Source organism: Neopsephotus bourkii, unplaced genomic scaffold (assembly GCF_033783945.1).
Source record: "Neopsephotus bourkii isolate Nb327-2 ecotype Australia unplaced genomic scaffold, CSIRO-AGI_Nbou_v1 NB_1060, whole genome shotgun sequence".
In the NCBI taxonomy this organism is placed as follows: Eukaryota; Metazoa; Chordata; class Aves; order Psittaciformes; family Psittacidae; genus Neopsephotus; species Neopsephotus bourkii.
This window is the reverse complement of record NW_026901548.1, coordinates 1,399,884-1,426,005: the sequence shown is the minus strand read 5'-3', so window position 1 is coordinate 1,426,005 and position 26,122 is coordinate 1,399,884. Positions and strand designations below refer to the sequence as shown.

The following is a 26,122-nucleotide window of genomic DNA, read 5'->3' as shown; positions in this document are numbered from 1 at the left end:
AGTAACTTGCTGTTTGGGTAACACAGCTGCAGACAGCCTGCAGCTCTGAGAATTCTGCTGTTCACGGTGTGTATGATCCAGACTGATGTTGTTCATGTGCTTGTGGGAAACCTAAAGAACACGTGGGGTTTGCAGCCAAAAAGACCATGTAAGTTACTCATGGGTAACACTGAGGTTGTCTTGGGAGCTATTCATTATTGAACCTGCCCGGTTTGCTGTAGGGATCTTTCAGATAAGCAGTCTAAGAGGTGCAGTTTTCATGCTCTGTCTGTAAAAGCAGGTTATCCCATGCTGGTTTCCAGCTCCTCCTCCTGAGCCCCTTGGCTTCATAACGCACATCTTACTTCACTTGTGGTACTGAACTTTGGTAGCATTGTACTGGATGGTTACACCACAGCTACTAAAGTCTCAAAGGCTTTAGTTGATTCTTTTTAGCTGCTTTTGCCAAGTATAATCAAGAGAATGAGACTTTTAATATTCATTAGCACCTGAGCTGCTCAGTCCATGTCCTTGTTCTCCTTTGGGGGTGCTGGGCTCCCCTGAAGGGCAACTCTCCCATGTTTCCAGAATAGCACATTGCCTGCTTTTTTCTATGTCTAAGTTTGGCTTTTCCTGTTTACCCTCTTGCAACTGCAACTGTTTATAGAAGCAGTTCCTATGAAGCTGGCTGGCCAAGTGATTCCATGGTACACAGAGCCCTTTTCTTTGGGCAAACCGGCTAATACGTTATTTTTAGGCAGTGGTTCATTGAAGCCAACCACTTCCACTGGTGCTGGCTGTGGGAGGAATACACTTTACCCAGTGGTCAAGAGCCCCAGGAGGGAGTTGAAGGGGTTCAGTCTGACATGGAAGTTCTGTACATGGTACGTGAAGCTTTATGGGAGAATGGATGTGATTGAAGCACTATAATAACCTTTGTTGTTCTCTTTCCCTCAGTTTCCTCTCCAGATAATACCATGTTCATAGGAATATTGTTAAACCAAGGCATCATCTGTATGCAGAGCTGACTGATTTCTGATTGAGAAGTTACAACACTTGTCATTAAAATCCATTCCAATACAAATTTAGGAGGGGAGGAAGGTTTTCCCAGTATTAGAATGGGACAAAACATGAATCCAGGTGTTGTTTGCCTTCTCGTGTACAACATGTGGGGTCATTTATGTGGGTTTTTCCTCTTGTGTTAACCTGCAGTTGTTGAAACCAAATAAATCTGTACTGTTGGTTTAAAACTCAGCTTTGTGCTTTGTTGTGTTGTGCATCTTGGTGGCTCATGGTGGGTGATGGAGTTTGTTGTTCCTCCTTTAGCTTTCACATGTGTGTAGTGTCCTAGGAACCTGTATAAATCCGTGAAGGTGCCAATACAGAATTACTCCAGCCAGTCCCCACTGGCTTCTCTTTAGTGTGTGCTAAAGCACCCTTTGTTTGATGAAGTGCACCCCAAAGATGCTTCTGAATTCTCTGCACTCTCAAGTGTGTAGATTCAATGTAAACAGGGAGGTTGGAACCAGTTTGGGATGTTCGGGGGGGGGGAACCCAGGGATATGTGGATGTGTAGGCAGGAATTCTGCTGTGGACCTGGAGTCACAGTTTCTAATGGGAATTCCTGATGAATTCATGGTTTTCCTGGAATTTATGGGGGGTTTAGCGTTTTGTTGTCCTGCCTTTAAATTGCAACAGCCCCAAGTGAGCAGCACCAGCACGAAAACGTGTTCCTTTGAACAGAGTTAACCCCGTTGTGTGTGAGATCTCCATCTGTGATCAAAGCAGAGGAAGGTACATCAAACATCCAGCCTGTGGCACGAGGGCAGAGCTTCCTCTGGGTGCTGATACAGAGTTGGGTTTGGGATTGCTGGCGTTCAGAAACCTTTGTTGTGCCCCAGATCACAGCGTGTTGTACTTGGCCCTAGAATAAACTTGGACTCGTTATTTGTAGCTGCATTAAAGTGTGGGGTTTATATCCGTAAAGGTCTCAATCAGGCTCCTTTGTGTGAGAAATGAAACAGCCTTTAGGGCATCGAGTGCTTTAAATAGGCATTTATTTCCTTTAATGCCAGATTTGCTCCTCATTTTGCCTGCTTGCCTTTCGGAAGTAATGACCCTCTCACTGTGTTGTCCCAACGTTCAGTCAAGGGGGTTGTTAAAGTTTGGTTCACAGTCTGTAGTGTGTGCTGCTCTCGATTGCGTGCTCTTTACTTGTATTTAGATGCATTGTGCAGGGCAGTTGGTGGAGTAGCATTTGCCATTTGACCGGTGACACAGATTGACTGTTGCAGCAGCTTCTGTTTCAGACAGACAAATGATGGTTTCCTTTTTAATCTATGGTAGGTTTTGGGAATCTTACTGACTCTCAGGTATCATTGAGTAGTTTTGTACAAGTATCTGCACTTCCATGCTTGGTCACCAGAGAATGAAAGCAATACTTTCCCCCATCTTTTGTAAAGCACTTTGAGATCAAGGATTGACAGTATATAATACACACACCACGGTCAGCTCTGGAGATGTGGAGCTTTGCCATCAAGTTTCAAGCAAGTCAGCAGTAGAATCCAGTCTCTGTGTATGTTACTTTAAAGCTTGAAATGGGTTTGAAGTGGTTCTTCTCCCAGAGGTGACTTTCAGCAGTGTGACTGCTCTGTTTGTGCTGCTGTCTCCCTATGGACTCCCTTAGTGACGGTGCCACCCGGTGTGACCCCCCCACCCACACCAGGCATTAGGGTGGGGAGGCTGGTTTGAACACAGCAAACACACCAAGGCCTCTGGCATCAGTGTCCGGCTGCATCCCCTGCTCCCGCTGATGGAAGATACCCTGCGAGCGCTGCCTTTGGAGGCCGGGTGCAAAGCCGCCAGCTGGTGCTGGTGCACGTGGGTGAGATTCGTTTCCTGTGTTCCCCAGGGCCTGGCACCAACTTGAATCGTCCAAGGGGTGAAAGTGATGGCAAAGTGGAAGCACCATCTCCCCCGCTGCCTTCATCACACCTTGCCACTCAGAGCCCCCCCGAGGCCTGCTCCTCTGGTGGCCTGTCACCAGAAACCGTGGCAAAAGGAGAGGTGCCTTCCTCCACCCAGGTAAGATGGGGTGCAATGCCAACAGGTTGAAGTGCAAAGGTATCTGTTTCATCGAATTCTGCCTGGTTTTGGGTGTCCTGGGTTCGGGACATAGGAGTGCTTTGAGAAACCTCCTGTCTCATCCCTTGATCTGTTAGCTTTGTTTCGGTTTTAAATACAGGGAATTTTAAAGCTAGGAAGTCCGTTGAGGTCAAGGCTGGTGCTGTCCTAATTTTAGCCTTTGTGCCTTTCCTCAGCAGGAATTGCATTCACAACACTATGGTTTTGAAGGATACATGCCCTTTTTATTGTCAGTCCTTCTGTTTGTGAAATACAGCATGCAAGAACATGATAATGGCAAAAAGATAGCTGAGACCACAGCTATCCACTGCTCATGTTCTGCTTTTAGATTTCTTCTAACTGCCTAAATTGGGATAGAAGCAGGTTGGCTGCTGTATTACACTCTGACATCAAATTCATATCTTTCTGTGGCGTTTCTTAGTCTTTGTATTTTGGAATGATGCTTTAATTCCAGTAAAGAAACGGATGGAAACACAGATTTTCCTTTGCAGTCATCTCAGAGCAAAGGGAGCTGCTCAGAATGGCCACTTGCCCATCCCCAGCAGACCTGCCCAGGCTGCATCATGCCTCTGCCCCATAGAGAGCTGCCATCTGCCACACGTTGGCACACTGCAAATGCTGCATGAAACCTGAACATCACCTGTTATTGAGCTTTTGGATCAGCAGTGCCAGAAAGCACTGCATAAAGGGAGTTATGCAGTAGCTGTGTAGGGCTAAGGGAAAACTTCCCAGTTCTGTTGTATCTGCTAGAGGTTTTCTGTCATTGGCCACAGTGGGAGCTATGGATGCTTGGTGAGGCTGGGAACTGGACCCAGAAGGGCATGTTGATTACCCTCTTCAAAACACCAAATCTTGCAAAATGCAGCCCATTAACTTGGCTGCTTTGAGAGTGAGAGCCTTGTAAAGGCAGACTGGGGGCCAGGAGATGTGATGAAGCCTCCCTTGAAGAAGGGGTGAAGGCAGAGGTAAGATGGGGCTCTGAGCACTGACGCAGAGACATGGTCTTGTAAATGCTTGCCTTAACTCCAGGATGCTTTCCGTTTGCAGGCCGCTTATGATGGACTTTTAGCACTTTGGCAGTTTGATAACTCTGATTCAGGTAAGCAGAGAGAAAAACGTGTTTTAAACCTGTCACTGTTTTACACCCGAGGACACTGATCTGTTCGTGGGTCTCTTGTTTCTGTTGTAGATACGAGTTTCTCCAGATCCGAAGACATGGATGGAACCACTGATGGCCTCTCCCAGGATTCCAGCCTTGCCAAGAGGCTGACCTGTGCTTTCTGCAGGAGGGTTTTCCAGCATGCTGAAGAGCTAAAGGAGCACATCCATGAACATGCCTTTTCCATGCTTTTCCCATTGGACTTGGTTGACTGCCCCCGCCCGGGCCTCACTGACAGAGTGCTTCCCAATCCACTCTCCCGTTTCCAGTGCTCCCAGTGCCCTGCCACCTTCAGCCTGAAATCCAACATGGATCGGCACGAGAAGACCATCCACTTCCACTGTAAGAAGATGCAGTGTCCTAACTGTGCCAAGCTGTTTCGAGACAAGACAGACTGAAACAGGCACCTTATATCTGTGCACTCGGGTGCTTGTGTCTGTCTCTCCTGTGGCCAGGGCTTTGGTACACAGAAGAGCCTCAGTAGCCACGTGAAAGTGTTACCCAGGCTCTGCCCTGCTGCATGGGCTCAGGCTTTGGGGCAGTGTAGGGCAAACTGAGGATCCTGAGGACACGTAGCTACTATTGTGTGTATGAGACACTTAAACTAGGAAAAGCAACTTGATCCATTGTTCTCATGCTGCAAGTAAACCTACCACAGGTGTCATATTAGAGAGTAACTCCCCAAAGCTGAGTAGGGGATAACATGCTGGGTCCAGGCCCTATGTGACTGCAGCCACGGTGTGATTTGTGTGCAAAGATAACTTGGGTCAGCCCATGTAATGGGCACTTTGGCTCTTTTACTGGTGTGATCATACTGTGTGCTTGCTTACACGACCTCAAACTTCTCGTGAGTAGATCTCAAAGTGCTTTATAAAAGAAGTGGTGATGTTTTCCTTGTATTCCCTGGGAAAATAACATCCCTCAGCTTGTGAGCAATAGACTTAACAATAGAATTCAGTCTGCTGAGTTCTGGTCTAGTGCTGTGTCCATTAGACAAGCCAGCATTTCATCTGGAGATGGGGAGCTGTGGCAGTGCTGGGGTGCTCAGCCCTATAAGCTTTGTAGAAAGTCTGGGTTTCTGTGCATTGGACAGAGAAAACCACGCTGCCTTGTTCACATGTGCAACAGGGGACATGATCTGGGCTTGAGAATTGTCTCAAGGCTTGTGTATTTATTGGTACCATCTTTTCTAAGAGATGCACTGGAGTGTGGCTGTGGTTTCTATCGTGTAACTTAGCCAGGCTGTGATGCTGAAACTGAGAAGAGGCTTTACACAGCAGATCTAATGTAACTTAGGGTGTGCATACAAAATCAGTCACTGGAGGGTACTCTTACTGTAATGCCTTTTTTATTACCTGAAAATCAGATATTTTTATAAAAGATTAACTATTTCTGTATCTCTTGCTATATATTTACATGCAAACAGGGATTATAGTAACTGTGAAAGTAGTGTAATGAAATGTGGTGCTTCCCAGCTGCTCCAAGTACAACACTGCCTATCAGCAGCCTGAGCTTCAGCACTGTAGGATTGACTCCTTAACATGGGGAGAGGGCTGAGAGGATGAAAGCAGCTTCTCCACGTGATCCTTGGAGGTGTTCAGGAAAGTTCTTGCTCCTAATGTCCCTGCACGTCAGGGAGACCAAAACAAGCAGCACTTGGTTGTGCATGAGGTGGACATGAGTGTTTCTTGCCATTCTGTTTCCCATAGAGAGATCCTGGATCCTGCTGCCCATGTAAAGAGGGAGCAGGTCTGGTGTGGTTCTGCCCTACCCATTCCTGCTGGGAGCCAGAGCTTTGGGAGACATCTCCGTGCCACATCAGGGCCTGTGGGTTGGGAAGCCGGAGTTTCCCCACTTGGCTTAGTTCTTATTCCCTTCTCTAAAGCACTTTTCCTTCACAGTCTCAGGAGCTGGTTGTGGTTGGGATCTCCACACCAGCTTTTTCCAGCATGACGTGGTTAAACCTGGTGTATGGAGCCGCTTGTCCAACTCACTGTGCTCCACACTGCGTTGGTGGGGTTGAGTGGCACCAGCATGGCCTGGGGCTGGAGGAGGGAGGTTACACGTCCCCTCGTGGCTCCCCTCCATCAGTTTGCAGCGTCCTTACCTTGTCCAGAGTCTGTAGTAAGAGGTTTATAGAGATCCTGGGGACTGTGTCTGTGTGGCCTGTCACTAATAACTGAGTGTGATAGACGAGACTGGGAACGTGTTTCTCATCTGTAACTTTGCATTGTAGAACTGAAGAAAGTGGGCTCCTTGCCTCTGGTTGTATAGACAAGGGGGTGTCAAATCCAAAGGAGAAGATAAAGCAACAGGTTCTTTTCTTATAATATAAAAGAGGAAGAGTAAACCAGTAAGTAAGTCTTGCACATAAGGCTATAGGTGTGAGCAGGGCTGGTGAGGCATCTGCCAGAGCTTCCTCTGGGCACCAGAGCCCATTAAAGTACCTCCTTTGGGAGGTTCCTAAAGCAGTGCAAGTGCAGAGCCACTTGAAACCAGCCCTTCAGGAATCTGCCTGATCACAGTGAGTGATCTTTACTGAAGGGCATCAGCTATTGCTTAGTGCTTTCCTTGGTGTCAGTATTGCAGCCATGGCCCAGGTGCTTGCATTGATTTTTAGTAGTATTAGTATTTTCCATGGCAGATGAGACCCTTGGGCTGTCTGTACCATCTGCATCCCCTGGGGCCACTTTCAGCAGCTCCTATGGAGATGGCATGAAGGAAAGACTCGGCTGTGTCAGAAGGGCTTCGAGGTCTACCCCTTTTCTAGCCCAGCAAAGTACAATTGAAGGGGGCAGAACAAGGTCCATCAAGCACGATGGACGTTGGATGGGGCTTGGAGCAAGCTGCTCTAGTGGAAGGCGTCGGAACTGGATGAGCTTTAAGGGGTGTTATGTTTGTGGTGTGCTGCTCGCAGCTATCTGCTGCCTCCACAAATAACAGTGTTAGAGGTTTAGATCTCAGTACTTAAGATAATTCATTATAAGAATCACAGAGTTACTTGGCATTGTTACTGAGCATTTAGCAAGCGCTGGGCAATGTGTGTTACAGACTGTTGCTGAATCTGTGTGTGTTGACATGTTCAGAGCTTGTTTGATGACAATACTTGAAGCTCTTTAATACCAGAAGTGCAATGATATAAGGATTATAACCACTGTAGACGGTCGAGGGGTGAGATTGTGATTTCACAGTGAACCAATTCAACAGTGAAGGAGTACGTGAGAAGACTGACCTTTTGTAATCAGCACCTTCTGCTTTGCTCTCTTGCAGTCAACGAGTTCACGGTCATCAGGAAGAAGTTCAAGTGCCCCTACTGCAGTTTCTCCGCCATGCACCAGTGCATCCTGAAGAGGCACATGCGGTCCCACACGGGAGAGAGGCCCTATCCCTGCGAGATCTGCGGGAAGAAGTTCACGCGCCGGGAGCACATGAAGAGGCACACGTTGGTAAGAGCCCAGCAGAGCCTGGCTGGCAGCACCAGTTATCACTTAGAGATAAGGTAAAGGATAAGATAAAGATAAGAGGTGAGATAAAGGAGCTTCACGTGAGTCAGGGCTGTGTTTCATTTTCCCCTCCGGGGCTCCTCTAAAGGCGTCTCCAGCATCATTTTTCCCCACCATTCAAAGGCTGTGTTTTGCTGCCAGTTCATGCAGAGGGAACCCCCCTCTCCTCTCCTAGCACAGCCTAGGAAGCTTTAAAGCCCTCAGCAAGAAGAATTCCAGGTAAAGCTACTCTGGTCTGGCAGTGCTGAATTGTCACCTTACTAAAGAGAGCTACTCCAAGCCAGGTAGGCTGCTTGTCACAGCTCCTTCAGGAGCAACATTTTAAGCCAAACTCTGGGTATTTTTTAGCTAAGAATTAATTTGCCATCCTAAAGTGCTTTCTCAGAGCTTGGTATGGAGGTGATACTGTGGAAGAGCAAATAAGTTCTGTATAGATAGTTGTGTCAGTAATGCACCCCTCTAAGTAAGGTTGTAGAGAAAATCTGGGCTATTTGAAATACTGAGTATGGTGGCTGTGAGGTTCTAATGCAGGGAGGTATTAAAAATAATCAGTGTTGAGAGGTAGTGACTAGGAATTGATTTGTTGAGGTCATTTAAGTAAGTTTATCCATATTTTTATTATATATATCATATTTATAGTATCTGATAAGTTTTGAGTGTAAAGAATAACGCACTGGAGGAGGCGCTTGGAGTCATTCCTGTTTCCCTGGTTGTAATTCTCAAGAAGCCACAAAGAACTTTTAGTTCCCTCATCCCAGTCCTGCAGGCGTGTGCGTCCCCTTGTGTACCTTCCTGCAAAGGCACTTCAACAGCAGTAGCACGACTTACAGAACCACAGATGGGTTGGGGTGGAAGGGACCTTAAAGCTCCTCCAGCTCCAACCCCTGCCACTGGAGCAGCTTGCTCCAAGCCCCTGTGTCCAACCTGGCCTTGAGCACTGCCAGGGATGGGGCAGCCACAGCTTCTCTGGGCACCCTGTGCCAGCGCCTCAGCACCTCACAGGGAAGAGCTTCTGCCTAAGAGCTCAGCTCAGTCTCCCCTCGGGCAGGTTCAAGCCATTCCCCTTGGTCTGTCCCTACAGGCCCCTGCCCAAAGCCCCTCTCCATGCAGAGCTTGCCAAGCAGCAGTGCTGCCCATTGCAGTTATCCCCGGCCTTGCACAGGGACGGACAAGGGGCTGATGTGCCGAGTTGCTGTGGTGTTATTTCAGAGAACTTTCCCTTTATTCTTTTCCAGACCTTTAGCATGTTGTCAGCACAGTGTGTTCCCCTCTCTCCCTTGGAATATCAGTATTTAGTCAGAATATGGTCTTTCTAATGCCATTGTCAGGCACTGAAGGACAAACACCATTCCTGTGTTTACCACTAATTTGGTGATAAGGGAAATAAGATTAATCTCTGCTCAGCAGCATCCAGGAATCTGTTCACTTCGAATATGCCAACTAAACTGCCAGGGTTGGAAGAGAGGAGAGAGGTGCTCGGGTTTTTAACAGGTATTTCAATTACATGTCATTTTAGTACCTGTTTTATCATTTCTTTTTTGTACCTGTGACCACTTTCTGTAACCCTGTTCAGCGTTTGATGCCTGAAAGTCGTTCTTCTGGCAGTTAAAATGAGTGATAGCTATAGATCCTGTTGGATGCCTCAGACCAGCCCTATCCAACTGCCTTTAAAAACCTCAGACATAGGGCTTTGAAAAGAAGGGAAACACAATGGCTGTGCTTGATGCAGTTGAAGAACACATCATGGGGACTAGCTCAGGGCATACAGAGCCTGAGGGCAGAGCACATCACAAGAGCTTCCAGGCTTTGAACACTGTTGGGACCAGTGTCATGCAAAGCCTGAGCCAGTGGCCTGTGGTTGTGAGGGCTGAGGGGGCAAGGTGGGTCAGTTTGTCCTCTTCTAAGCAGCTTTAGCTCAGCTGGGTGCTGTGGGTGAGCACAGGGTTATGCAGAACCCAGTTGTGAGAGCAGGTGATCCCATGTGGAGGCAGGAGCAGGGAACTGGCCTCACCGGGCTGCTGGCTTAGGATGAAAGGAAGGACTTTTCCACACAAGATGTGTAGAACCAGGAACACCTTTCCTATGGGCTGCTGTGAGCATGAAAAGAAGAAATGAGTTAAAGAAAGGGTTAGGTACTGGGGATACATGCCCCGAGGCTCTGGGACTGATGATGATGCTCAGTGTCCAAAGCACCGGACAGTGTGATACAAGGCAAATCCTTCTTTGTTTCTACACCACTTCCCAAAGGGATCCTGTGGATCAGGGATAGGGCAGTTACTGAGGCGAGCTCCTGGGCTGCCCCAGTGTGCTGTTAGTATACTAAAATATAAAGAATATATATGTAAAGAGAAAATATACATGTCTCTAATGTAAGGTATATTGGCCAGCCCTGAAGTAGTCAGACAGTTGGACCAGATGATTGTTGTAGGTCCCTTCCAACTGAACTATATGTAAGTAAAATGAATCTTTATATGTATTTATATGTAGTTTATTATATATATGTGTGTGTGTGTGTGTATATATATATATATATGAAAGTACCTGATGAGACTCCTTGTGTTGGAATTCAGGCGTTCTCACTGCACTGCTTGGCTGTTTCCTTAGGGAGAAGAGCATGTGAACATTTTCAGCAAGCTCCTGGCCTTCCACAAAAGGAAGGCAGCAGCGGATTCCACCTTTGCTTGGGTGGTTTTGTGCTTCTCAAAGTATGCAGTTTTGGCCACTGTGTAGTGGAGTTTGACTCTTGAAGGGATCTCTGGTATCCTGCAGAGGTTTTCCTGCTTAGCGCTGATTCCCTGTGATAGCTCTGTGTGCCTGTTATTCTTGGATGTGGAATGCAGCGTGATTTATGGATCAGGAACATTTGTGACAAGCCATTTTTCAGCCACCAGAGTAGTCAGAAGTGAGGTTAGAAGTGCATCTAGCTGCAGTTTTGGAGGGATAGAGGATGCATTCCCAGTGCTCCTGCTCTTTGGTTATCAGTAGCAGTGGGATCAGGAGGGAGACTGTGGAGTTAATGTGACATTGACATGTTTGATTGTGGGTTGCTCTGATCTGATCTGCAGAGAACTGGTGCTTGGGGTGGGGTGTACTGGGGAGCTGAGGGACCTGGGGGGGGAGGTTAGTTTGGAGACAAGAAGGCTCAGGGGGGACCTGATGGCTCCCTACAAGTGCCTGACAGGAGGATGGAGCCAGGAGGGGCTGGGCTCTGCTCCCAAGGAACAAGGGATGGGACAAGAGGAACCGGCCTCAAGCTACACTAGGGCAGGGTTAGATGGAGCTAAGGAACAATTCCTTCCCCAAAGGGTGCTCAGGGCAGTGCTGGAGCCCCCAGCCCTGGGGGCGTTCACACACTGTGGAGACAAGGCCCTCAGTGCCATGGGTTAGTGGTGGCCTTGGCACTGATGGGCAGCGGTTGGACTGGATGAACTTCAAGTTCTTTTCCAAGCTGTCTGATTCCCTGTTGTGGTGATTCTCCTTCGCCAGGTGCACAGCAAAGACAAGAAGTACGTGTGCAAGGTGTGCAACCGGGTGTTCATGTCCGCGGCCAGCGTGGGGATAAAGCACGGCTCCCGTCGCCACGGCGTCTGCGCCGACTGCTCCGGCCGAGGCATGGCCGGTCACCTGGACCACAACGGAGGAGAAGGCTCTCCAGATGAGTGCTACCCCGGGGAAGGCCAGTACATGGAAGACCCGGATGACATCAAAGTGGAAGGAGATGAGGAGATGGGAGACGACGACGACATCAAGTGGAAGGATGACGTGGGAATGTCACAGGATGATGTGATTTTAGATGATGACAAAGACGTCGACTCTCCGCAGGAGCAGGACAACTCTGGGGAGGCCGACAAGGATTTTACCTGGATTTCTTAGGGAATTCCTTTGTTTGGTTGGTTTTTTTTGTTCCACTCTCTTGTTTGTAGGGGGAGGGAGGGTGGGAAGGAAAGGATCATGTCGGAAAAGAAACTGAAGTAGCCTTGTTGTCGTCCATGTGTGCAAAATAACTCTTGTGTTTTCTAAACCAGTCCTTCTCTGTCCCGCTCGGATGCTGTCTTAGCAGGGTCAATCCCAGTGGCACCATTGACTTCGCCTTCCCCCTTCTCCCTCCATCACCAGCCCCGGCTGCAGCCGTGGGGTTGATGAGGTTGAGGGTGCGAGCACTGCGTGATGGGAGCCTGGGTGAAGCACGAGTCCTCCCTCCCTCCCTTCGCACCCTGCCCCTGCGTGGGGAGAGCTCTGTGTCCAGAGCAGGTTGTTTTCACAGTGGTTGGGTTTCTGTTTCTTCCCTTTACTCTGTTTAACACCTTGTCTGTGTGCTGAGATCCCAGCAGCAGTGGGATTACAAGCTGGTGTTGGGAAAGCAGGTTGATGGATGTGTTGGAGGGCTTCCCTTAGTGATACAGGCCTTTTGGAAAAGCTGTTGGAAGAGAGTTTTAATTGTTTCTTATGGAGCCAAATAGATCAAAAGGCAAGTCAGATTAGAGCCTTACGGATTCTTCTCTTGGACTCTCAGCTTCCAAAAGAATCACCATCAAACAGAGGAAGATGATGACGTTTCTTGGACCTACTGGTGTCATACCCACGTCCTGTCTTCCAGCCTTGGTTATCCGCGGGCGCTGCAATGCATGTTGGTGCTCCCAGCAGCACCCTTTGCTCTAAAGGACACAGGTAATTCTCTACCTGTTGTTCTGTCCCTTTGCTCAGCTGCCTTTTCACAGATATATGCAAACCACAGCAAAAACACGTGGCAAAGTGCAGGAGGAGCTGGGAAAGGCCGAGGTGAGGAGATCCCAGCTGGGTGGAAATCCTGCTGCTCCCATCCTGTTGGGTGTTAATGGGAGCAGGATGTCACCTGGGTACCTCGGTCTTCCTCCCCCTGTTCCCATGCATCACGAGTAGGCAGGCCTCCTACTGGCTCCATGTCAACCCCTCCAGCTTCAGCTGTGCTGGTTCTGTGTGAAGCTCCAAATAAACCCGATCTATTTTACCTAAGAGCCAGGTTTCTCTCCCAGCATCTCCAAAGAGACCCTGGGACTGCTCCAGGTGGTTGGATTCTCCTTGTTCATTCCATCCTCTGTTGCCTTCTCCCAGCTCCACCTAACTGACAGCAGCAAAGCGCCTTGGAAGTGTCTCACTCCTGAGCAGAAGCTGGGTTTTGCCCTTCGCCTCTTTGCTTCTGGTGCTTTTTGAGCTGACAAAGCTGACGACCTCACTCTTCCCTTGCCACGGAGCAGTTCTATGCCCTGCCTGTGACACCGGTTCTGGCACTGAAGACAACCCGTTACCAGAAAGCCAAATGACTTTTAACGGTGCTATTTCCCCCCCCCGTGGTGGGACAGGTGATCCCAGTGGGATGGAGAATGTGCTTGCAGGTCTGGTGGTCCATGGTGAAAAGCCTGGTTCCATCCAGTGATGGAAATACCCAGTGTCTTGTACAAGAAACCCCAGGTAAAGCTAATACTCTTGAAGGACTGGAGCCACGCAGTGCCAGGATTTGATGGAGCGTGCTGGGAGCCTCAGTCCTGGCACCTGCAGTAACTGGTTCTTTTTCACTCCCTGATTGCAGGCACATCCTGGGTTTGGGCCATTTATTCCTCCCTCTGCTCCTCAGTTCCTTGTGGAATTCCCTTTATGGGAGTCTCCAGCAGCTCCTGAGCTGTTGCTTTGGGTGCACAGGCCTTCCCTGGAATCCTCTGTTGGGCTCCCTGAGGCCACATGAGCACCGTGTGCTGCTGCTGCTCCTTAGGATTGAAGGGGTTAAGTGGGACTTGTTGCTTTAGGGCAGGGAGAAGGGATCACCCTCCTCTTTAAGCACTCACAGAGCAGAAGGGTCATGCTTAAACCTCTTTATTAAGCAGTTAAACCCCTCATTTTCCATTTTAGCTTCTTGCAGATCCCTCCTCCCATAGCTAAAGGGACATAAACACCCCAGAACGTGACGACTGGACCCCTGGATGCTGCTTTTCCAGCGGCTGGGGGGGTCCCAGAGCGAGGTTGCTGGTTCCTCCCCCTGACTTCGGCCTCTCATCGTGTGGGCTCTGTATTTATTGGCATTTATCCTGTAAATACGGGGGGTCTCTGAGGTCCTGAACTCGCAGCCTTACCTGTAACACATAGACAAATACATACAGTGCTTCACAGATAGCTGTAGCATTGCTCTTCCTGTGTACAGATCTATTGAAACATCCCATTTGAACCCCCAAACCATTCAGATCCCCTTTGGTTTCTGTGACATCCCATCTCAGCCATCTCCTCCCACTCTGGGGTGTGGATCTGCTGGCATACCCTATGAGGAGGAGCAGATGTTGGCCTGAGCCTTCCTCTTCCTCACCCGTGGGTTTTGTCAGCAGAACTCTGGAGCACTTCACTTTAGGATTCCTTTGGAGAGACTTTGATTCTCTTCCCTTTGTGTTATTTAAAGGGTGGGCAGTAAACCAAGGGGCTTGGGAAGCGTTTCCCAGCGCTGCCCCTTGGGAGATGGCATCCTCTTTGAGCTGGTGATGCAAAAAATACATCAAAACAGAGAGAAAACCAGAAAACCCACTCTAAAAGCTGACTTTGACCATGTCACCACGATGCTCTGTATGACTGACATACACTGCATGCACCAACCCATCTACCACGCTATGTCTGTCTGAAGTGCTCTGGTTTGATGGAGGTGGCTGCTATGGAAGCGCAGAACCGGCCACGCTCTATTGGGCTCAAACCCAGGGAATTTGGGCTTTTCCCCTTCCTTTTTTTAATGCTGGAACTTGATAAAACTTCACCCCTTGTTCCACGTGGCTCCTCTCGGGATCTACTGCCTATGCAAACGTCTTCTGCCCTTGGAGAAAGCAGCTCTGCCTGTTGTAGCCAACACTAGCTCCATACAGAGCCATACCTCTGGCTCTTTGTATTTCCCTTCAGGGCTTTGTATACTTCATGGAGGTTGCCCTTTTTTTAGGCTTTTCTAACTCTGTTGATGTGTGTGTATAGAACTTTACAGGTTGAGTTTCAAAAGGAACAATTCCCCTTCCCAGGTAAAGCAGTTGAGATGCTTGGGTATCAATAACCCGCATCTGAGGGGGTTTTGGACCTATTTGTACATAGCCTCGATGTTCCTCCCTGGATTTCCTCCACCATCCTCATTTGGTTTCTAATCTGAGAGTACAACCACACACTTCACCACCCTTCCACACACAACAGGGTGTGAATGACACCCTCCTGCCCCAGCCCCACCAAAACCCCACGAGGAAGGCGCTGGGGCCATTGGGTTTGGTGGTGGTCGTGCAAGGAGAACAAGTGGAGGGGCTTGCTTGGACTGGACTGGTTTGTGTCCAAGGGACCTTAAAGCCGTTCCCCTGGTACATTTTGTTCCCCAATGTATTTCAGAGTCACAAATAACCCATTTTCAGGTCTATTTTAAGGTCACCCCAAAGCCCAGCAGCTCTGGTGGGATGGATCAGTGCAGGGCTGCAAAGTGACCATCCCCATCCCTCTCTCTTCTATTGCCTTTCTCCCTTCTCCTGCCATCAAAACCCTCTGGTTTGGGGTACAGAAGGAATCTTTCCCATGCACAAGGAAACCCTCTCCATCCTTGGGTCCTGCTTTAGTTCTCCCACCTTTAAATACTCCTCTTCCCCACTGCTAAAGCCACGTCCTGGTGGGGTTTTGGGGTTCATCTCCCCCCCCACTTCAACCCTTCCCCCTTGAGCAAAGAAACTCCCTAAAACTCCATGCAAAAACTGGAATCCTTTGCAATATGAGAGAGAATGAATCCTCAGTTGAGCTCCTCTTGGGCCACAGCAGCTCCTGCAGAAGCCATACTCCACGGGTCGCTATGCCCTATGTTCTCTCTCAGTTGGAATCCCTGCCTTTGGTTTCCCCTGTAGTCCTGCCTAGTCAAGAGTGCTGTGTGTATGCTCTCAGATAGAGGTATTTATTTTGCAACGTGCTTTAAACCTGTCTAGAAAATAAAGCTCAAAAGAAAGGAAACAAGAAAAAAAAAACCCAGGACAGAGTTTGAAGATTGATGATGATTATTAATTATTATTATTATTATTATTTTTGGCTGGGAATATTCTATATTACACTGACTTTATATTAATTATTATCAACCTGTGTTTGTATTGAAGATGTGATTCATATCCTGGGGAGGTGCAGGAGGAGGTTTGGGGTATGCAGGAGCTCCGGTGGGAGGCCGTGGCTGTGTTGTTCTGATGCTCTGTAACTGTAGTTCAGGTCAATCCCGACCTTCTTTTCTAGCTGCAATCCGGGTTCCCGGCCGCCTGGGCTATGCCGGAGCGTTCCTGTCGGCAGGAATCCCGTTTGTGATGGGGTTTAGCTTTAGGCATCCTTGCAGGAATCACTCCGTTTCAATAAATCGGGATACTGCTGCTACACTCCCGCCTTGGGTTTGGGGTTTGTTGCTCTATGGTGGTACCTTCCCTCCTCATCGTGGGGATGGTTGGGGTGATGGGGGTGCAGGCAGGGGCAGCACCCACGGGTAGGGATGAGCACCCTGGGGTTGTTTGGGGCTGGGGGGGGTGTTCATTGGCCTGGCTCTTTCCTGTGCCCTGTGGCCATAGGAAGCCATGGAGCAGCTCTGCTCTGGAGCCAGGCTGGGAGAGCTGGGCTGGGGCAGGCTCCTGAAGGGGAGACCTTAGAGCAGCTCCAGTGCCTAAAGGGGCTGCAGGAAACCTGGAGAGGGGCTTTGGGATATAAGGGATATAGGGACAGGCCAAGGGGAATGGCTTGAACCTGCCCCAGGGGCCAGGCTTGGGAGCAAGCTGCTCTAGTGGAAGGGTTGGATGAGCGTGGAAGTGGATGTGCTTCGTGGTCCCTTCCACCCCGTACCCCCCTTTGATGCTGGGATCATTCTATGCCCCCCTCTCCCCCCCCTGCAGAGCCCCTCTCAGGAGCCCCTCACCCCCAGCAATCAGGAAGAAGAATCCTTAAAAAAGAATCCAAACATTTATTTTGCTGTTTTCCTTCGGGATCTGACACATCCCAACCCCAAGGAGGGGGGCCCAGCCTGGCACAGCACCAACCCATAGGGCTGATGTGGTCTGAACCCCCCCTTGCAATGGGGACACCCTGCAATAGGGGGGTCCCAATGCAATGGGGACGTGCCCTGGGCTGGCTGCACACCCATCCCCATCCCCATCCCCATCCCCATCCTCATCCCACCCATCCTTGCACAGGGAAGGGGCTGGGACAAACCCAGCCCTGAACCTGTGAATGTGATGGGAATGAGAGGGGAGAAAAGGGGGTTTGGGGTGGGCGGGGGATAAAAAGGGGTTTGGGATGTGTGGGGGGGGCGGGAATGGGGTTTGAAGGGAATAAAGGCCCTTAAAACCCCCCCAGGTTTGGGTTTGCAGGCACTGCCCTGGGAGGGAGTTCTTTAAAAATACGAATTCTCATATATTTTATTTAAAAAATAAAAACACACGAAAAGGAAAAAAAAAACCACCCAAAATTAATAAAAATGAGAGGAAAAAAAATAAAAACGGGGGTGGGGGGGGCGGAAGGGGGGGGAATCCCAATAAAAAGCCACCTCTTTGTGCAGTTTGGCTTAGTGCAAATGGGCGCGTTCCTGCAGGCACTTCCCGGAGCATCGCCCCGGCTCCCCCCGACCAACGGGAGAGAAACGGGGATGCAAAGAGTAAAAACCCCTTTGGGGGGGGCAAAGTCGGGGGAAAAGGGGGGAGCAGGCGCCCACCTCTGCCCCGGGCACTGGGGATGCCCCCCTGGGGAGCAGGAACAGGCAACAGGCACCCCCCCACTTCATCCTTTACCGAGCCCCCCTCCATGGGTGCAGGCACAGCTTATCCGAGCCATGGGCAGCCCCCCGGATGGGGGGGTCCCCAAAAGCAGCCGGAAGCCCCCCCCCCACTGCAGTGCTGGCATAGGGAGGGGGGGCACGTTTAGCTTATCTTCCAAAGGAACAATGGGGGGACAAGCTCCGTGTGCATAAAGCTTTTGGGGAGGGAGGGGGGGGGCCGTTCCCTGAGTCCGGGGGGACCCCGGGGTGGCGTTTTTGGGGTGGGGGGGGGGGCGCGAAGGCACCTCGAGTGCAAAATGTGCAAGAAGGAGGGGATGCTGCAGGCCCGTGGCCCCGGTTCAGTCGAGGAAGCGCTGGCAAGCCTTCTTCCAGCGGCACGCCGTGCACCACAGCTCCCGGTTCTCCATGCCGTACACCTTGCGGCACTTCTTGGCCTCCCCTCGTGGCCTCCTGCGGGGCACAGGGGTTCATGTTATGGGGTTCAGAGAACCATGGAATAGTCAGGGGTGGAAAGGACCTGGAGATCATCCAGTTCCGACCCCCCTGCCATGGGCAGGGACCCTCACACTAAACCATCTCACCCAAGGCTTCGTCCAACCTGGCCTTGAACACTGCCAGGGATGGAGCATTCACAGCCTCCCTGGGCACCCATTCCAGTGCCTCACCACCCTCACAGGAAAGAATTCCCTCCTTAGATCCAATCTAAACTCCCCCTGTTTCAGTTTTAACCCATTACCCCTTGTCCTGTCACTACAGTCCCTAATGAAGAGTCCATCCCCAGCATCCCTATAGGCCCCTTCAGACACTGGAAGCTGCTCTGAGGTCTCCACGCAGCTTCCCTTCTCCAAACAGCCCCAGTGTCCTCAGGTTGGGGATGCTTCAACGGGGGGGGACAAAGGGGATGGGGCGGTGATGCCGGTGCTCACCTGGGCACAGCGGGCGGCTTGGGCGGCGGCGGGGCGGGCGCTGCGGGGGGCACCGGTGGCCGCGGGGACACGGGGCAGCCCTGCGGGGAGAGGACCCGGCCGCGGGTCAGCACTGGGGGATGGCGATGGGGTCACGGCAGCCCCATGTGCCCCCATCCCATCCCCTCCTCACCTGGTACGCGTGGTCAGTGTGGACGTGGCACAGGCCGGGGGGCTGCGGGGGGCTGCGGGGGGAGCCCAGCGCCACGTCCGGGCTCGGCAGCGGCACCGCAGGCACCGGTCCCTGCGCCTCGGGGCCCGGGAAGGAGGGGGGCACGGAGGAGGTGGGGGAGACCGGGGTGAGGCTGGAGAGCCCGTCCGTCAGAGACTCCACGTCCACGTCCAGCTCCGTGTAGTAGAAATCCTCCTCGCCGTCGCTCTGCTCCAGGTCGGGTTTACGGCTGCGGGGGGAGAGGGGAATGGTTGGGAAGGGGGGGGGCTTAGGGAGGGGTTTGGGGTACCCAGGGCGGACCCCATGCGCTCACCCAAGGTGCGCGGTTCGGATGTGCTTCTGCATCCCTGAGGAGCTGCTGAGGACTTTGCCGCAGCTCTTCCACAAGCACTTGAACATCACCTTGGTGGAGTTCTGCAGGGGAGAGGCGTCAGGACGGCAGCCCCGTCCCCAGTGTCAGCCCCATTGATATCCCCAACCCCAGCCGCATCCCAAACCCCGTCATCCACAGCCTCATCCCCACCCCCAACTGCATCCTCTTCTTCATCCCCGTCCTCATCATCTCCAAACTCACCCCCATCATTATCCCCAGCCCCAACTCCACCACCATCCGCAATGTTATCCCCATCCCCAACAACATCCTGTCATCCCAACCTCATCCTCACCATCATCCCCATCACCAACTGCATTCTCCTCTTCCTCTCCACTCTCGTCCTTCCATCATCCCCAACCGCATCCTCCTCTTCCTCCCCATCCTCATAATGCCCACCCTCATCCCTCCATCATCCCCATCCCCAACCGCATCCTCCTCTTCCTTCCCATCCTCTTCCTCCCCACCCTCATCCCTCCATCATCCCCATCTCCAACCGCATCCTCCTCTTCCTCCCCATCTTCGTAATCCTCATCCTCATCCTTCCATCATCCCCATCCCCAACCGCATCCTCCTCTTCCTCCCCATCCTCTTCCTCCCCACCCTCATCCCTCCATCATCCCCATCCCCAACCGCATCCTCCTCTTCCTCTCCACCCTCATCCCTCCATCATCCCCATCCCCAACTGCATCCTCCTCTTCCTCCCCATCCTCATAATCCCCACCCTCATCCCTCCATCATCCCCATCCCCAACCACATCCTCCTCTTCCTCTCCACCCTCATCCCTCCATCATCCCCATCCCCAACCGCATCCTCCTCTTCCTCCCCACCCTCATCCCCACCTTCCTCTTCCTCGGGACGGGCTCTCCGAACACAAAGTGGGTGCCATCGGGCTCGTCGGGGCCCTCGTCGGGCAGGGGCGCGGGCAGGAAGGTGCTGGGGACGTGGCTGGAGAGCGGAGGGGACGGCGTGGATGGGGTGGAGCGGTCGCTGGCCGGGTCCCAGCTCCAGTCCCCGCTGGTGTTGCTGCTGCTGCTGCAGCTGGAGGACATGGCCGGGGCCTCCTTCCAGACCTCACCGCCGGGCTCTGGTGGGGAGGAGGAGGAGGAGGAAGGTCAGGACCTGCCGCAGGGATGTGTGTCCAGGGATGGGGCATGGGGGGATGCTCTTACCGGGTGCAGGGGCGGCCGGAGGGTGCCCGAGCACCAGGGGGCTGGTGGAGAGGCTGGTGAGCACCGCGGCTGCCATCACCTCGTCGATGCCGGCCTTGCCCGAGAGCTTCCTGCCAGCGACAGCAAAGAGGGGCTGAGGTGAGGATGGAGCCTTCATCCCCCCCCATCACCCACCGAGGTGCTGGGACCCCTTGCCCTGACTCAATGCCTCTGCTGTAGTGAGGGGCCCAGAGCTGCGGCCTCACCAGTGCCCAGTGCAGGGGGACATGGATGGCACTGGGTCATGGGAGCATCACTATGAGCAAAGGGACCCATGGGTGCCCTGCAGCACCCTGAGATGCTGGGCATCATCGCAACGGCCTGAGTGGGAATGCCATTGGGTAGTGGTACAGGCAGTGGTACAGGCAGGGATACAGGCAGGGATACAGGCAGTGGTACAGGCAGTGGTACAGGCACGGGTACAGGCAGCCAAATCACTGCTGTTCACCACATCAGAGCAGAGGAACCCTCCGTGCCCATGGGTACCACTGCACCAGAGGGCACCAGCACCTGAATCCTGGTGCTGAGCCGCAGCCAAACAACTTCCTGAGGTGGGAACTAACTATGAAAGATGGGATTAAAGAGAAAAAGCCCCGGGGCCATTTTGCAGCCTTTGGTGCCATGGGGATGGGTGAACACAGCACTGGAGGGCAGTGATGCCCAATGAGCCCCAGGTGCTGGTCCCAGAGCCAGAACTGCTCCAGGGCTCAGGTATGGCACCGGATCCTTCTCCCCACAGCCGGTCCCAACCAGAGCCCCTGTGCTGCAGGCAGTGACCAAAGTCCTCCTGCAGCCGGTGTGAAAGCTCCCGGTCACCGTTACCGATCCCATTGGTGCCATGGTCCTACCTGTGCCGCGGCACCGGGATGTAGGCGGAGTGCAGCGCCAGGCACCGCTCCAGCCCCGCGTCCAGCACCCGCAGCATCGCCTCCTGGCTACCGGGCTCCAGCCACCCCCCGGCCCCCGCCGGCAGCCCCCGAGTGCCGCAGGGATGAGCAGCCTGGAGGGGGGAAAGGGGAGAGATGGGGGGGTCAGTGGGGATCCCGTGGGATGGATCCCGTGGGAATCCCGATAACCGGATGGGGAGGGAGCCAGGACCCTGCTGGCCGCTCACTGGGTGCCTATGGGGTAGATCCCAAGTGGATCCCGCTGGGTTGGAGCTCCACAGAGGTGAGAGCCAGTGGATCCCTCCATAGGGAGATCCCTATGGACACAGCGGGGTAGCCACGGAGCCAGGAGAAGACCTGACACCCTCCAGCATCCAGCTCTAAGGTGGCAGCATCCAGGTGCGCAGTGACAGCACCAAGGGGATCCTTCTCCACGCAGATCCAACGGGAGATCCAGTGGGGATCCCCACAGAGCTCTGCCCAGCAAGGAGCTGGCTTGGCCCTGCCTTTAGCAGAGACAGCAGCACCCCCCATTGCCTGCCCCACCAAGGGGGTCCCCCTCCAGTGGATCCCAGCTGAGCTCCCTGGCTCTGCATCCCACACCGATCCCGAGGGAAGCCGTGGGCCTGACCCAGGGATCCAGCGCACCCCCGGTACGACCCCTGCCCGGGCAGGAGCCTCCCAAAGGCAGGAGCCCCGGGGCACTGCCAGCACCGAGCGGATCCCCCCGGGGCAGATCCAGACGGGATTTACCGGCACCAAATCCCACCCTAAACGGGGGGTACCCCCCCCATTCCCCCATGCCCCCCCCCTTCCCCCCCGTTTACCCCCTCCCGGCGCCATTTTACCGGAGGGAAAGTTTCGGGCGGGCGCTGTCAGCTGTCACCGCCCCCCCCCCCCGCCTTCCTCCCCGCTTCCCACCCCGGTCCCCGCCGCCGCCGCCTCCTCCTCCCCCGGTACCTTCGGGGCGGCGCCGCCTCCGCCGGGCTCGGGCAGGGGCAGAGCGGGAGGCTCTCGGCGGCGGCGCCGGGCGGCGGGCGCTAGGACCGCGCGAGGGGGCTCCATGCGGGGAAGCGGCGGCAGCACCGGCGGCCGCGGCCCGGCCCCGGGGAGCGCTGGCCCGGTGTCGGCGCCGGCTCAGGCCACGCCCACCGAGCTCCTCGCTATTGGTCAGCTCGACCCCGCCGCAGCCGCTCGGCCGCTTCTGATTGGGTCTTTCGAGATGTCAATTGGCGCGCCGGGACACGCCCCCCCGGCCCCGCCCCAGGCACGCCCCCGGCGCAGCGGCCATCTTCGCGCGCCCCGCCCTCCTGCCGGCGCGCGCGCTCAACCCCGGGGGGGGGCACCCCAAAACCCGACCCCCCCTCCCCCAACACCCCCCCCAAACACCTCCTCTCCCCCCACTTCGTGCTGGGACCGGACCCCATGAACCCGATCCCGGCCCCCCTACCTCCAAAGTCCCGAAAAGTTACAAGATGACCCCAAAAAGTCCTGATTTTAACCCAAATAAGCCGCCCCCCCCAGAAATCTCGGGGCTCCCGTCAGCCTGGAGGGCACCATAAAACTCCTAGGGCTCTGTCCAAGTTATGGGGTTGAAACTGAAGGGGTTATGGGGGGGGGTGTGCTCCCCCAAATCATAGGGCTCCTGATAAATTAGAGGGGTTGGCCGCAAGTTATGGGGTTCACACAAGGTTACGCACCCCGAAAGTTATAGGGGACCCCCCTAAAGGTTTATACCCACTGCAGTTGGCTGTAGGGCTCCATATGAGCTATATGCTCCCCCAGAACTTACGGTGTCTGCTGGAGGGGGGAATCGTCTCTATTTCGGGGTGCAAGAGCGGTTCCCAGCGGGAAAGGGGTTTCCGGGCCTGCAGGGTTGGGTCGGTTCTGTCCAACAGGAAAGCAAGCTGCCAAAACCCACCCTAAACGGCAGGGCTGGGTTTGGGGTGCCCTGGGGGCGTGGGGTGCACGGGGTACCAGGGTGCATGGAGCTCCCAGCGTGCACAGGGTGCCGTGGGTACATGGGGGATATTGGGGTGCATGGGGTACATAGGGGTGCATGGGGTACATAGGGGTGCAGGGGGTACCAGGATGCACAGGGTGCCATGGGTACCTGGGGGATATTGGGGTGCATGGGGTACATAGGGGTGCACGGGTGCAGGGGGTGCATGGGGTACCGGGGTGCATGGGGTGCATGGGGTGCATGGGGTGCATGGGGTGCATGGGGTACATGGGGTACATGGGGTGCATGGGGTGCATGGGGTGCATGGGGTGCATGGGGTACATGGGGTACATGGGGTGCATGGGGTGCATGGGGTGCATGGGGTACATGGGGTGCATGGGGTGCATGGGGTACATGGGGTGCATGGGGTACATGGGGTGCATGGGGTACATGGGGTGCACGGGTGCATGGGGTGCATGGGTTACGGGGGTGCATGGGGTGCATAGAGGTGCATGGGGTGCATAGGGGTGCATGGGGTACCGGGGTGCAGGGGGTACCGGGGTGCAGGGGGGTCCATACCCGGCACCCACCCGTGCTCAGATCCCCCCCTGTGGCCCCGCTGCTGTTTGACCCCCCCGCAGCCCGAAGGCCGGGACAGAGTCCATGCGGCTCCCCCAGCCGCTGGCCCCAGCCCGTCCCAGCCCGTCCCAGCCCGTCCCAGCCCGTCCCATCAGCCCGAGGCCATGGGGGGGGGCTGCATCCCCGGTGCGGCAGCGGGGCAGGGGTCTCGTGGCTCTTGCCCCCCCCTTGTCCCTGCCCTCGGGGTGCCGGAGGCGCCCCCTCCGCCCTGCTCCCTGGTGCTTTCATAGCGGGAATAAGAGCCACAAGCAGGGAAAACCCGAAGTTCCCGGCCCAGGGAACCCCCGGGGTGTCCGGATGAGGGGCAGCATCTGCAGCACCCGCGGTACCCATGGGGGCCCGACCCTGCCCCGGGAGCACAGAGGAGCAGCCTTCATCCCCCATCCTTTGGCTCTGGTTAATGGACCCCAATGGAGGTGCTGAGGGAGCCCCGGGGCAGGCACAAGGCTCTGGTTGTCCCGTCCCTCCTGGTTGTGACAAGCAGCCGTGCTGGGACGCGGTGGTGGCTCCTGGGCTCTGGTTTAATCGTTAACACCGAAGCGCTGAGCTGGCTCCGCTCTTGTGCAACCCCTGCGAGCACCGAGCATCATCGCCCATTGCACAAGGGCTCCGGTGCCACCGGCCAGACCCCATCCCCGGGCAGCGCGGCTCCGGCATCCCCAGGGATGCGCTTGTGGTACCCACATGCCCTGGCTGCATCCCGATTGGTGCTGCCAATGGGGACGGGGCCTTGCCCATGCTGCCGGTGTCCCCTTGCCTGCTTATGGGGAATGGAGCAGGAGGGGGGATAGGGACATGTGGGGTGTGAAGACACGTGGGGTAGGGCACTGTGGGGTCTGAAGCCATTCGTATATGGAGCTGTATGGATGTGGACCTGGTTTGGGTGCTGCCATGCACAGTGTGCAGAGCCATATGAGGGATGGAGATCCCTACAGCACACAGCCCGGTGCAGCACCGCGCACCCCCCTGCAGAGCGCAGCACCGCACGGCGTGTGCCACCGTGCAGGGTACGCTGGGCTCCTGCTCGCTCCCCCTTGCGGGAATGGCACCGTGCAGCACCCACTCTCAGAGAGCCACCCCCTGTAGCACTGTCCCCTCACAGCACCTTCCCCTCATAGAACCATCCCCTTGCAGCACCATCCCCTTATAGAACCATCCCCTTGTAGCACTGTCCCCTCACAGCACCGTCCCCTTATGGAACCACCCCCCTGTAGCACTGTCCCCTCACAGCACCTTCCCCTCATAGAACCATCCCCTTGTAGCACCGTCCCCTTATAGAACCATCCCCTCGCAGCACCATCCCCTTATAGAACCATCCCCTTACAGAACCGTCCCCTTATAGAACCATCCCTTTGCAGCACCGTCCCCTTATAGAACCATCCCCTTGCAGCACTGTCCCCTTATATAACCATCCCCTCGCAGCGCCATCCCCTTATAGAACCATCCCCTTGTAGCACCGTCCCCTTATAGAACCATCCCTTTGCAGCACCGTCCCCTTATAGAACCATCCCCTTGCAGCACTGTCCCCTTATAAAACCATCCCCTCGCAGCACCATCCCCTTATAGAACCATCCCCTTACAGCACCGTCCCCTTATAGAACCATCCCCCTGCAGCACCGTCCCCTTATAGAACCATCCCCTTGTAGCACTGTCCCCTCACAGCACCTTCTCCTCATAGAACCATTCCCTTGCAGCACCGTCCCCTTATAGAACCATCCCCTTGCAGCACCGTCCCCTTATAGAACCATCCCCTTGTAGCACTGTCCCCTCACAGCACCTTCTCCTCATAGAACCATCCCCTTGCAGCACCGTCCCCTTATAGAACCATCCCCTCGCAGCACCGTCCCCATATAGAACCATCCCCTTGCAGCACCGTCCCCTTATAGAACCATCCCCTCACAGCACTGTCCCCTTATAGAACCATCCCCTTGCAGCACCATCCCCTTATAGAACCATCCCCTTGCAGCACCGTCCCCTTATAGAACCATCCCCTTGCAGCACTGTCCCCTTATAGAACCATCCCCTTGCAGCACCGTCCCCTTATAGAACCATCCCCTTGCAGCACCGTCCCCTTATAGAACCATCCCCTTGACCGTCCCCATATAGAACCATCCCCGCAGCACCGTCCCCTTATAGAACCATCCCCTCGCAGCACCGTCCCCTTATAGAACCATCCCCTCACAGCACCGTCCCCTTATAGAACCATCCCCTCGCAGCACCGTCCCCTTATAGAACCATCCCCTCGCAGCACCGTCCCCTTATAGAACCATCCCCTCGCAGCACCGTCCCCTTATAGAACCATCCCCTCACAGCACCGTCCCCTTATAGAACCATCCCCTTACAGAACCGTCCCCTTATAGAACCATCCCTTTGCAGCACCGTCCCCTT

The 26,122-nt window shown here is 54.1% G+C and overlaps 2 protein-coding genes across 9 annotated transcripts in view; one reads left to right on the top strand and one right to left on the bottom strand.

Annotated features, from left to right (window-relative positions):
- The window catches only part of ZBTB46 (zinc finger and BTB domain containing 46), a 43,393-nt gene extending 31,130 nt beyond the window's left edge, over positions 1-12,263 (top strand). For 7 of the 8 annotated variants that reach the window (XM_061361386.1, XM_061361385.1, XM_061361387.1 and 4 more), the window contains 5 exons: positions 2,891-3,063; positions 4,171-4,222; positions 4,313-4,624; positions 7,553-7,728; positions 11,272-12,263. In XM_061361386.1, coding sequence (XP_061217370.1) covers positions 2,891-3,063; positions 4,171-4,222; positions 4,313-4,624; positions 7,553-7,728; positions 11,272-11,658 — 1,100 coding nt within the window. In that variant the 3' untranslated portion in view covers positions 11,659-12,263. The remainder of the gene's footprint in view (positions 1-2,890; positions 3,064-4,170; positions 4,223-4,312; positions 4,625-7,552; positions 7,729-11,271) is intronic. The other variant, XM_061361392.1, reaches the window with a different exon arrangement.
- A 5,417-nt stretch (positions 12,264-17,680) lies between these two features.
- Positions 17,681-22,246, bottom strand: SLC2A4RG (SLC2A4 regulator). The gene is made up of 8 exons (XM_061361393.1): positions 22,114-22,246; positions 21,115-21,266; positions 20,228-20,337; positions 19,898-20,142; positions 18,999-19,099; positions 18,647-18,914; positions 18,475-18,554; positions 17,681-17,998 (listed from the first exon to the last, which is right to left on the bottom strand). The coding sequence occupies exons 1-8, from the start codon at positions 22,216-22,218 to the stop codon at positions 17,887-17,889; spliced, it is 1,173 nt and encodes a 390-aa protein (XP_061217377.1). The 5' UTR covers positions 22,219-22,246; the 3' UTR covers positions 17,681-17,886.
- Between the last annotated feature and the right edge of the window lie 3,876 nt (positions 22,247-26,122).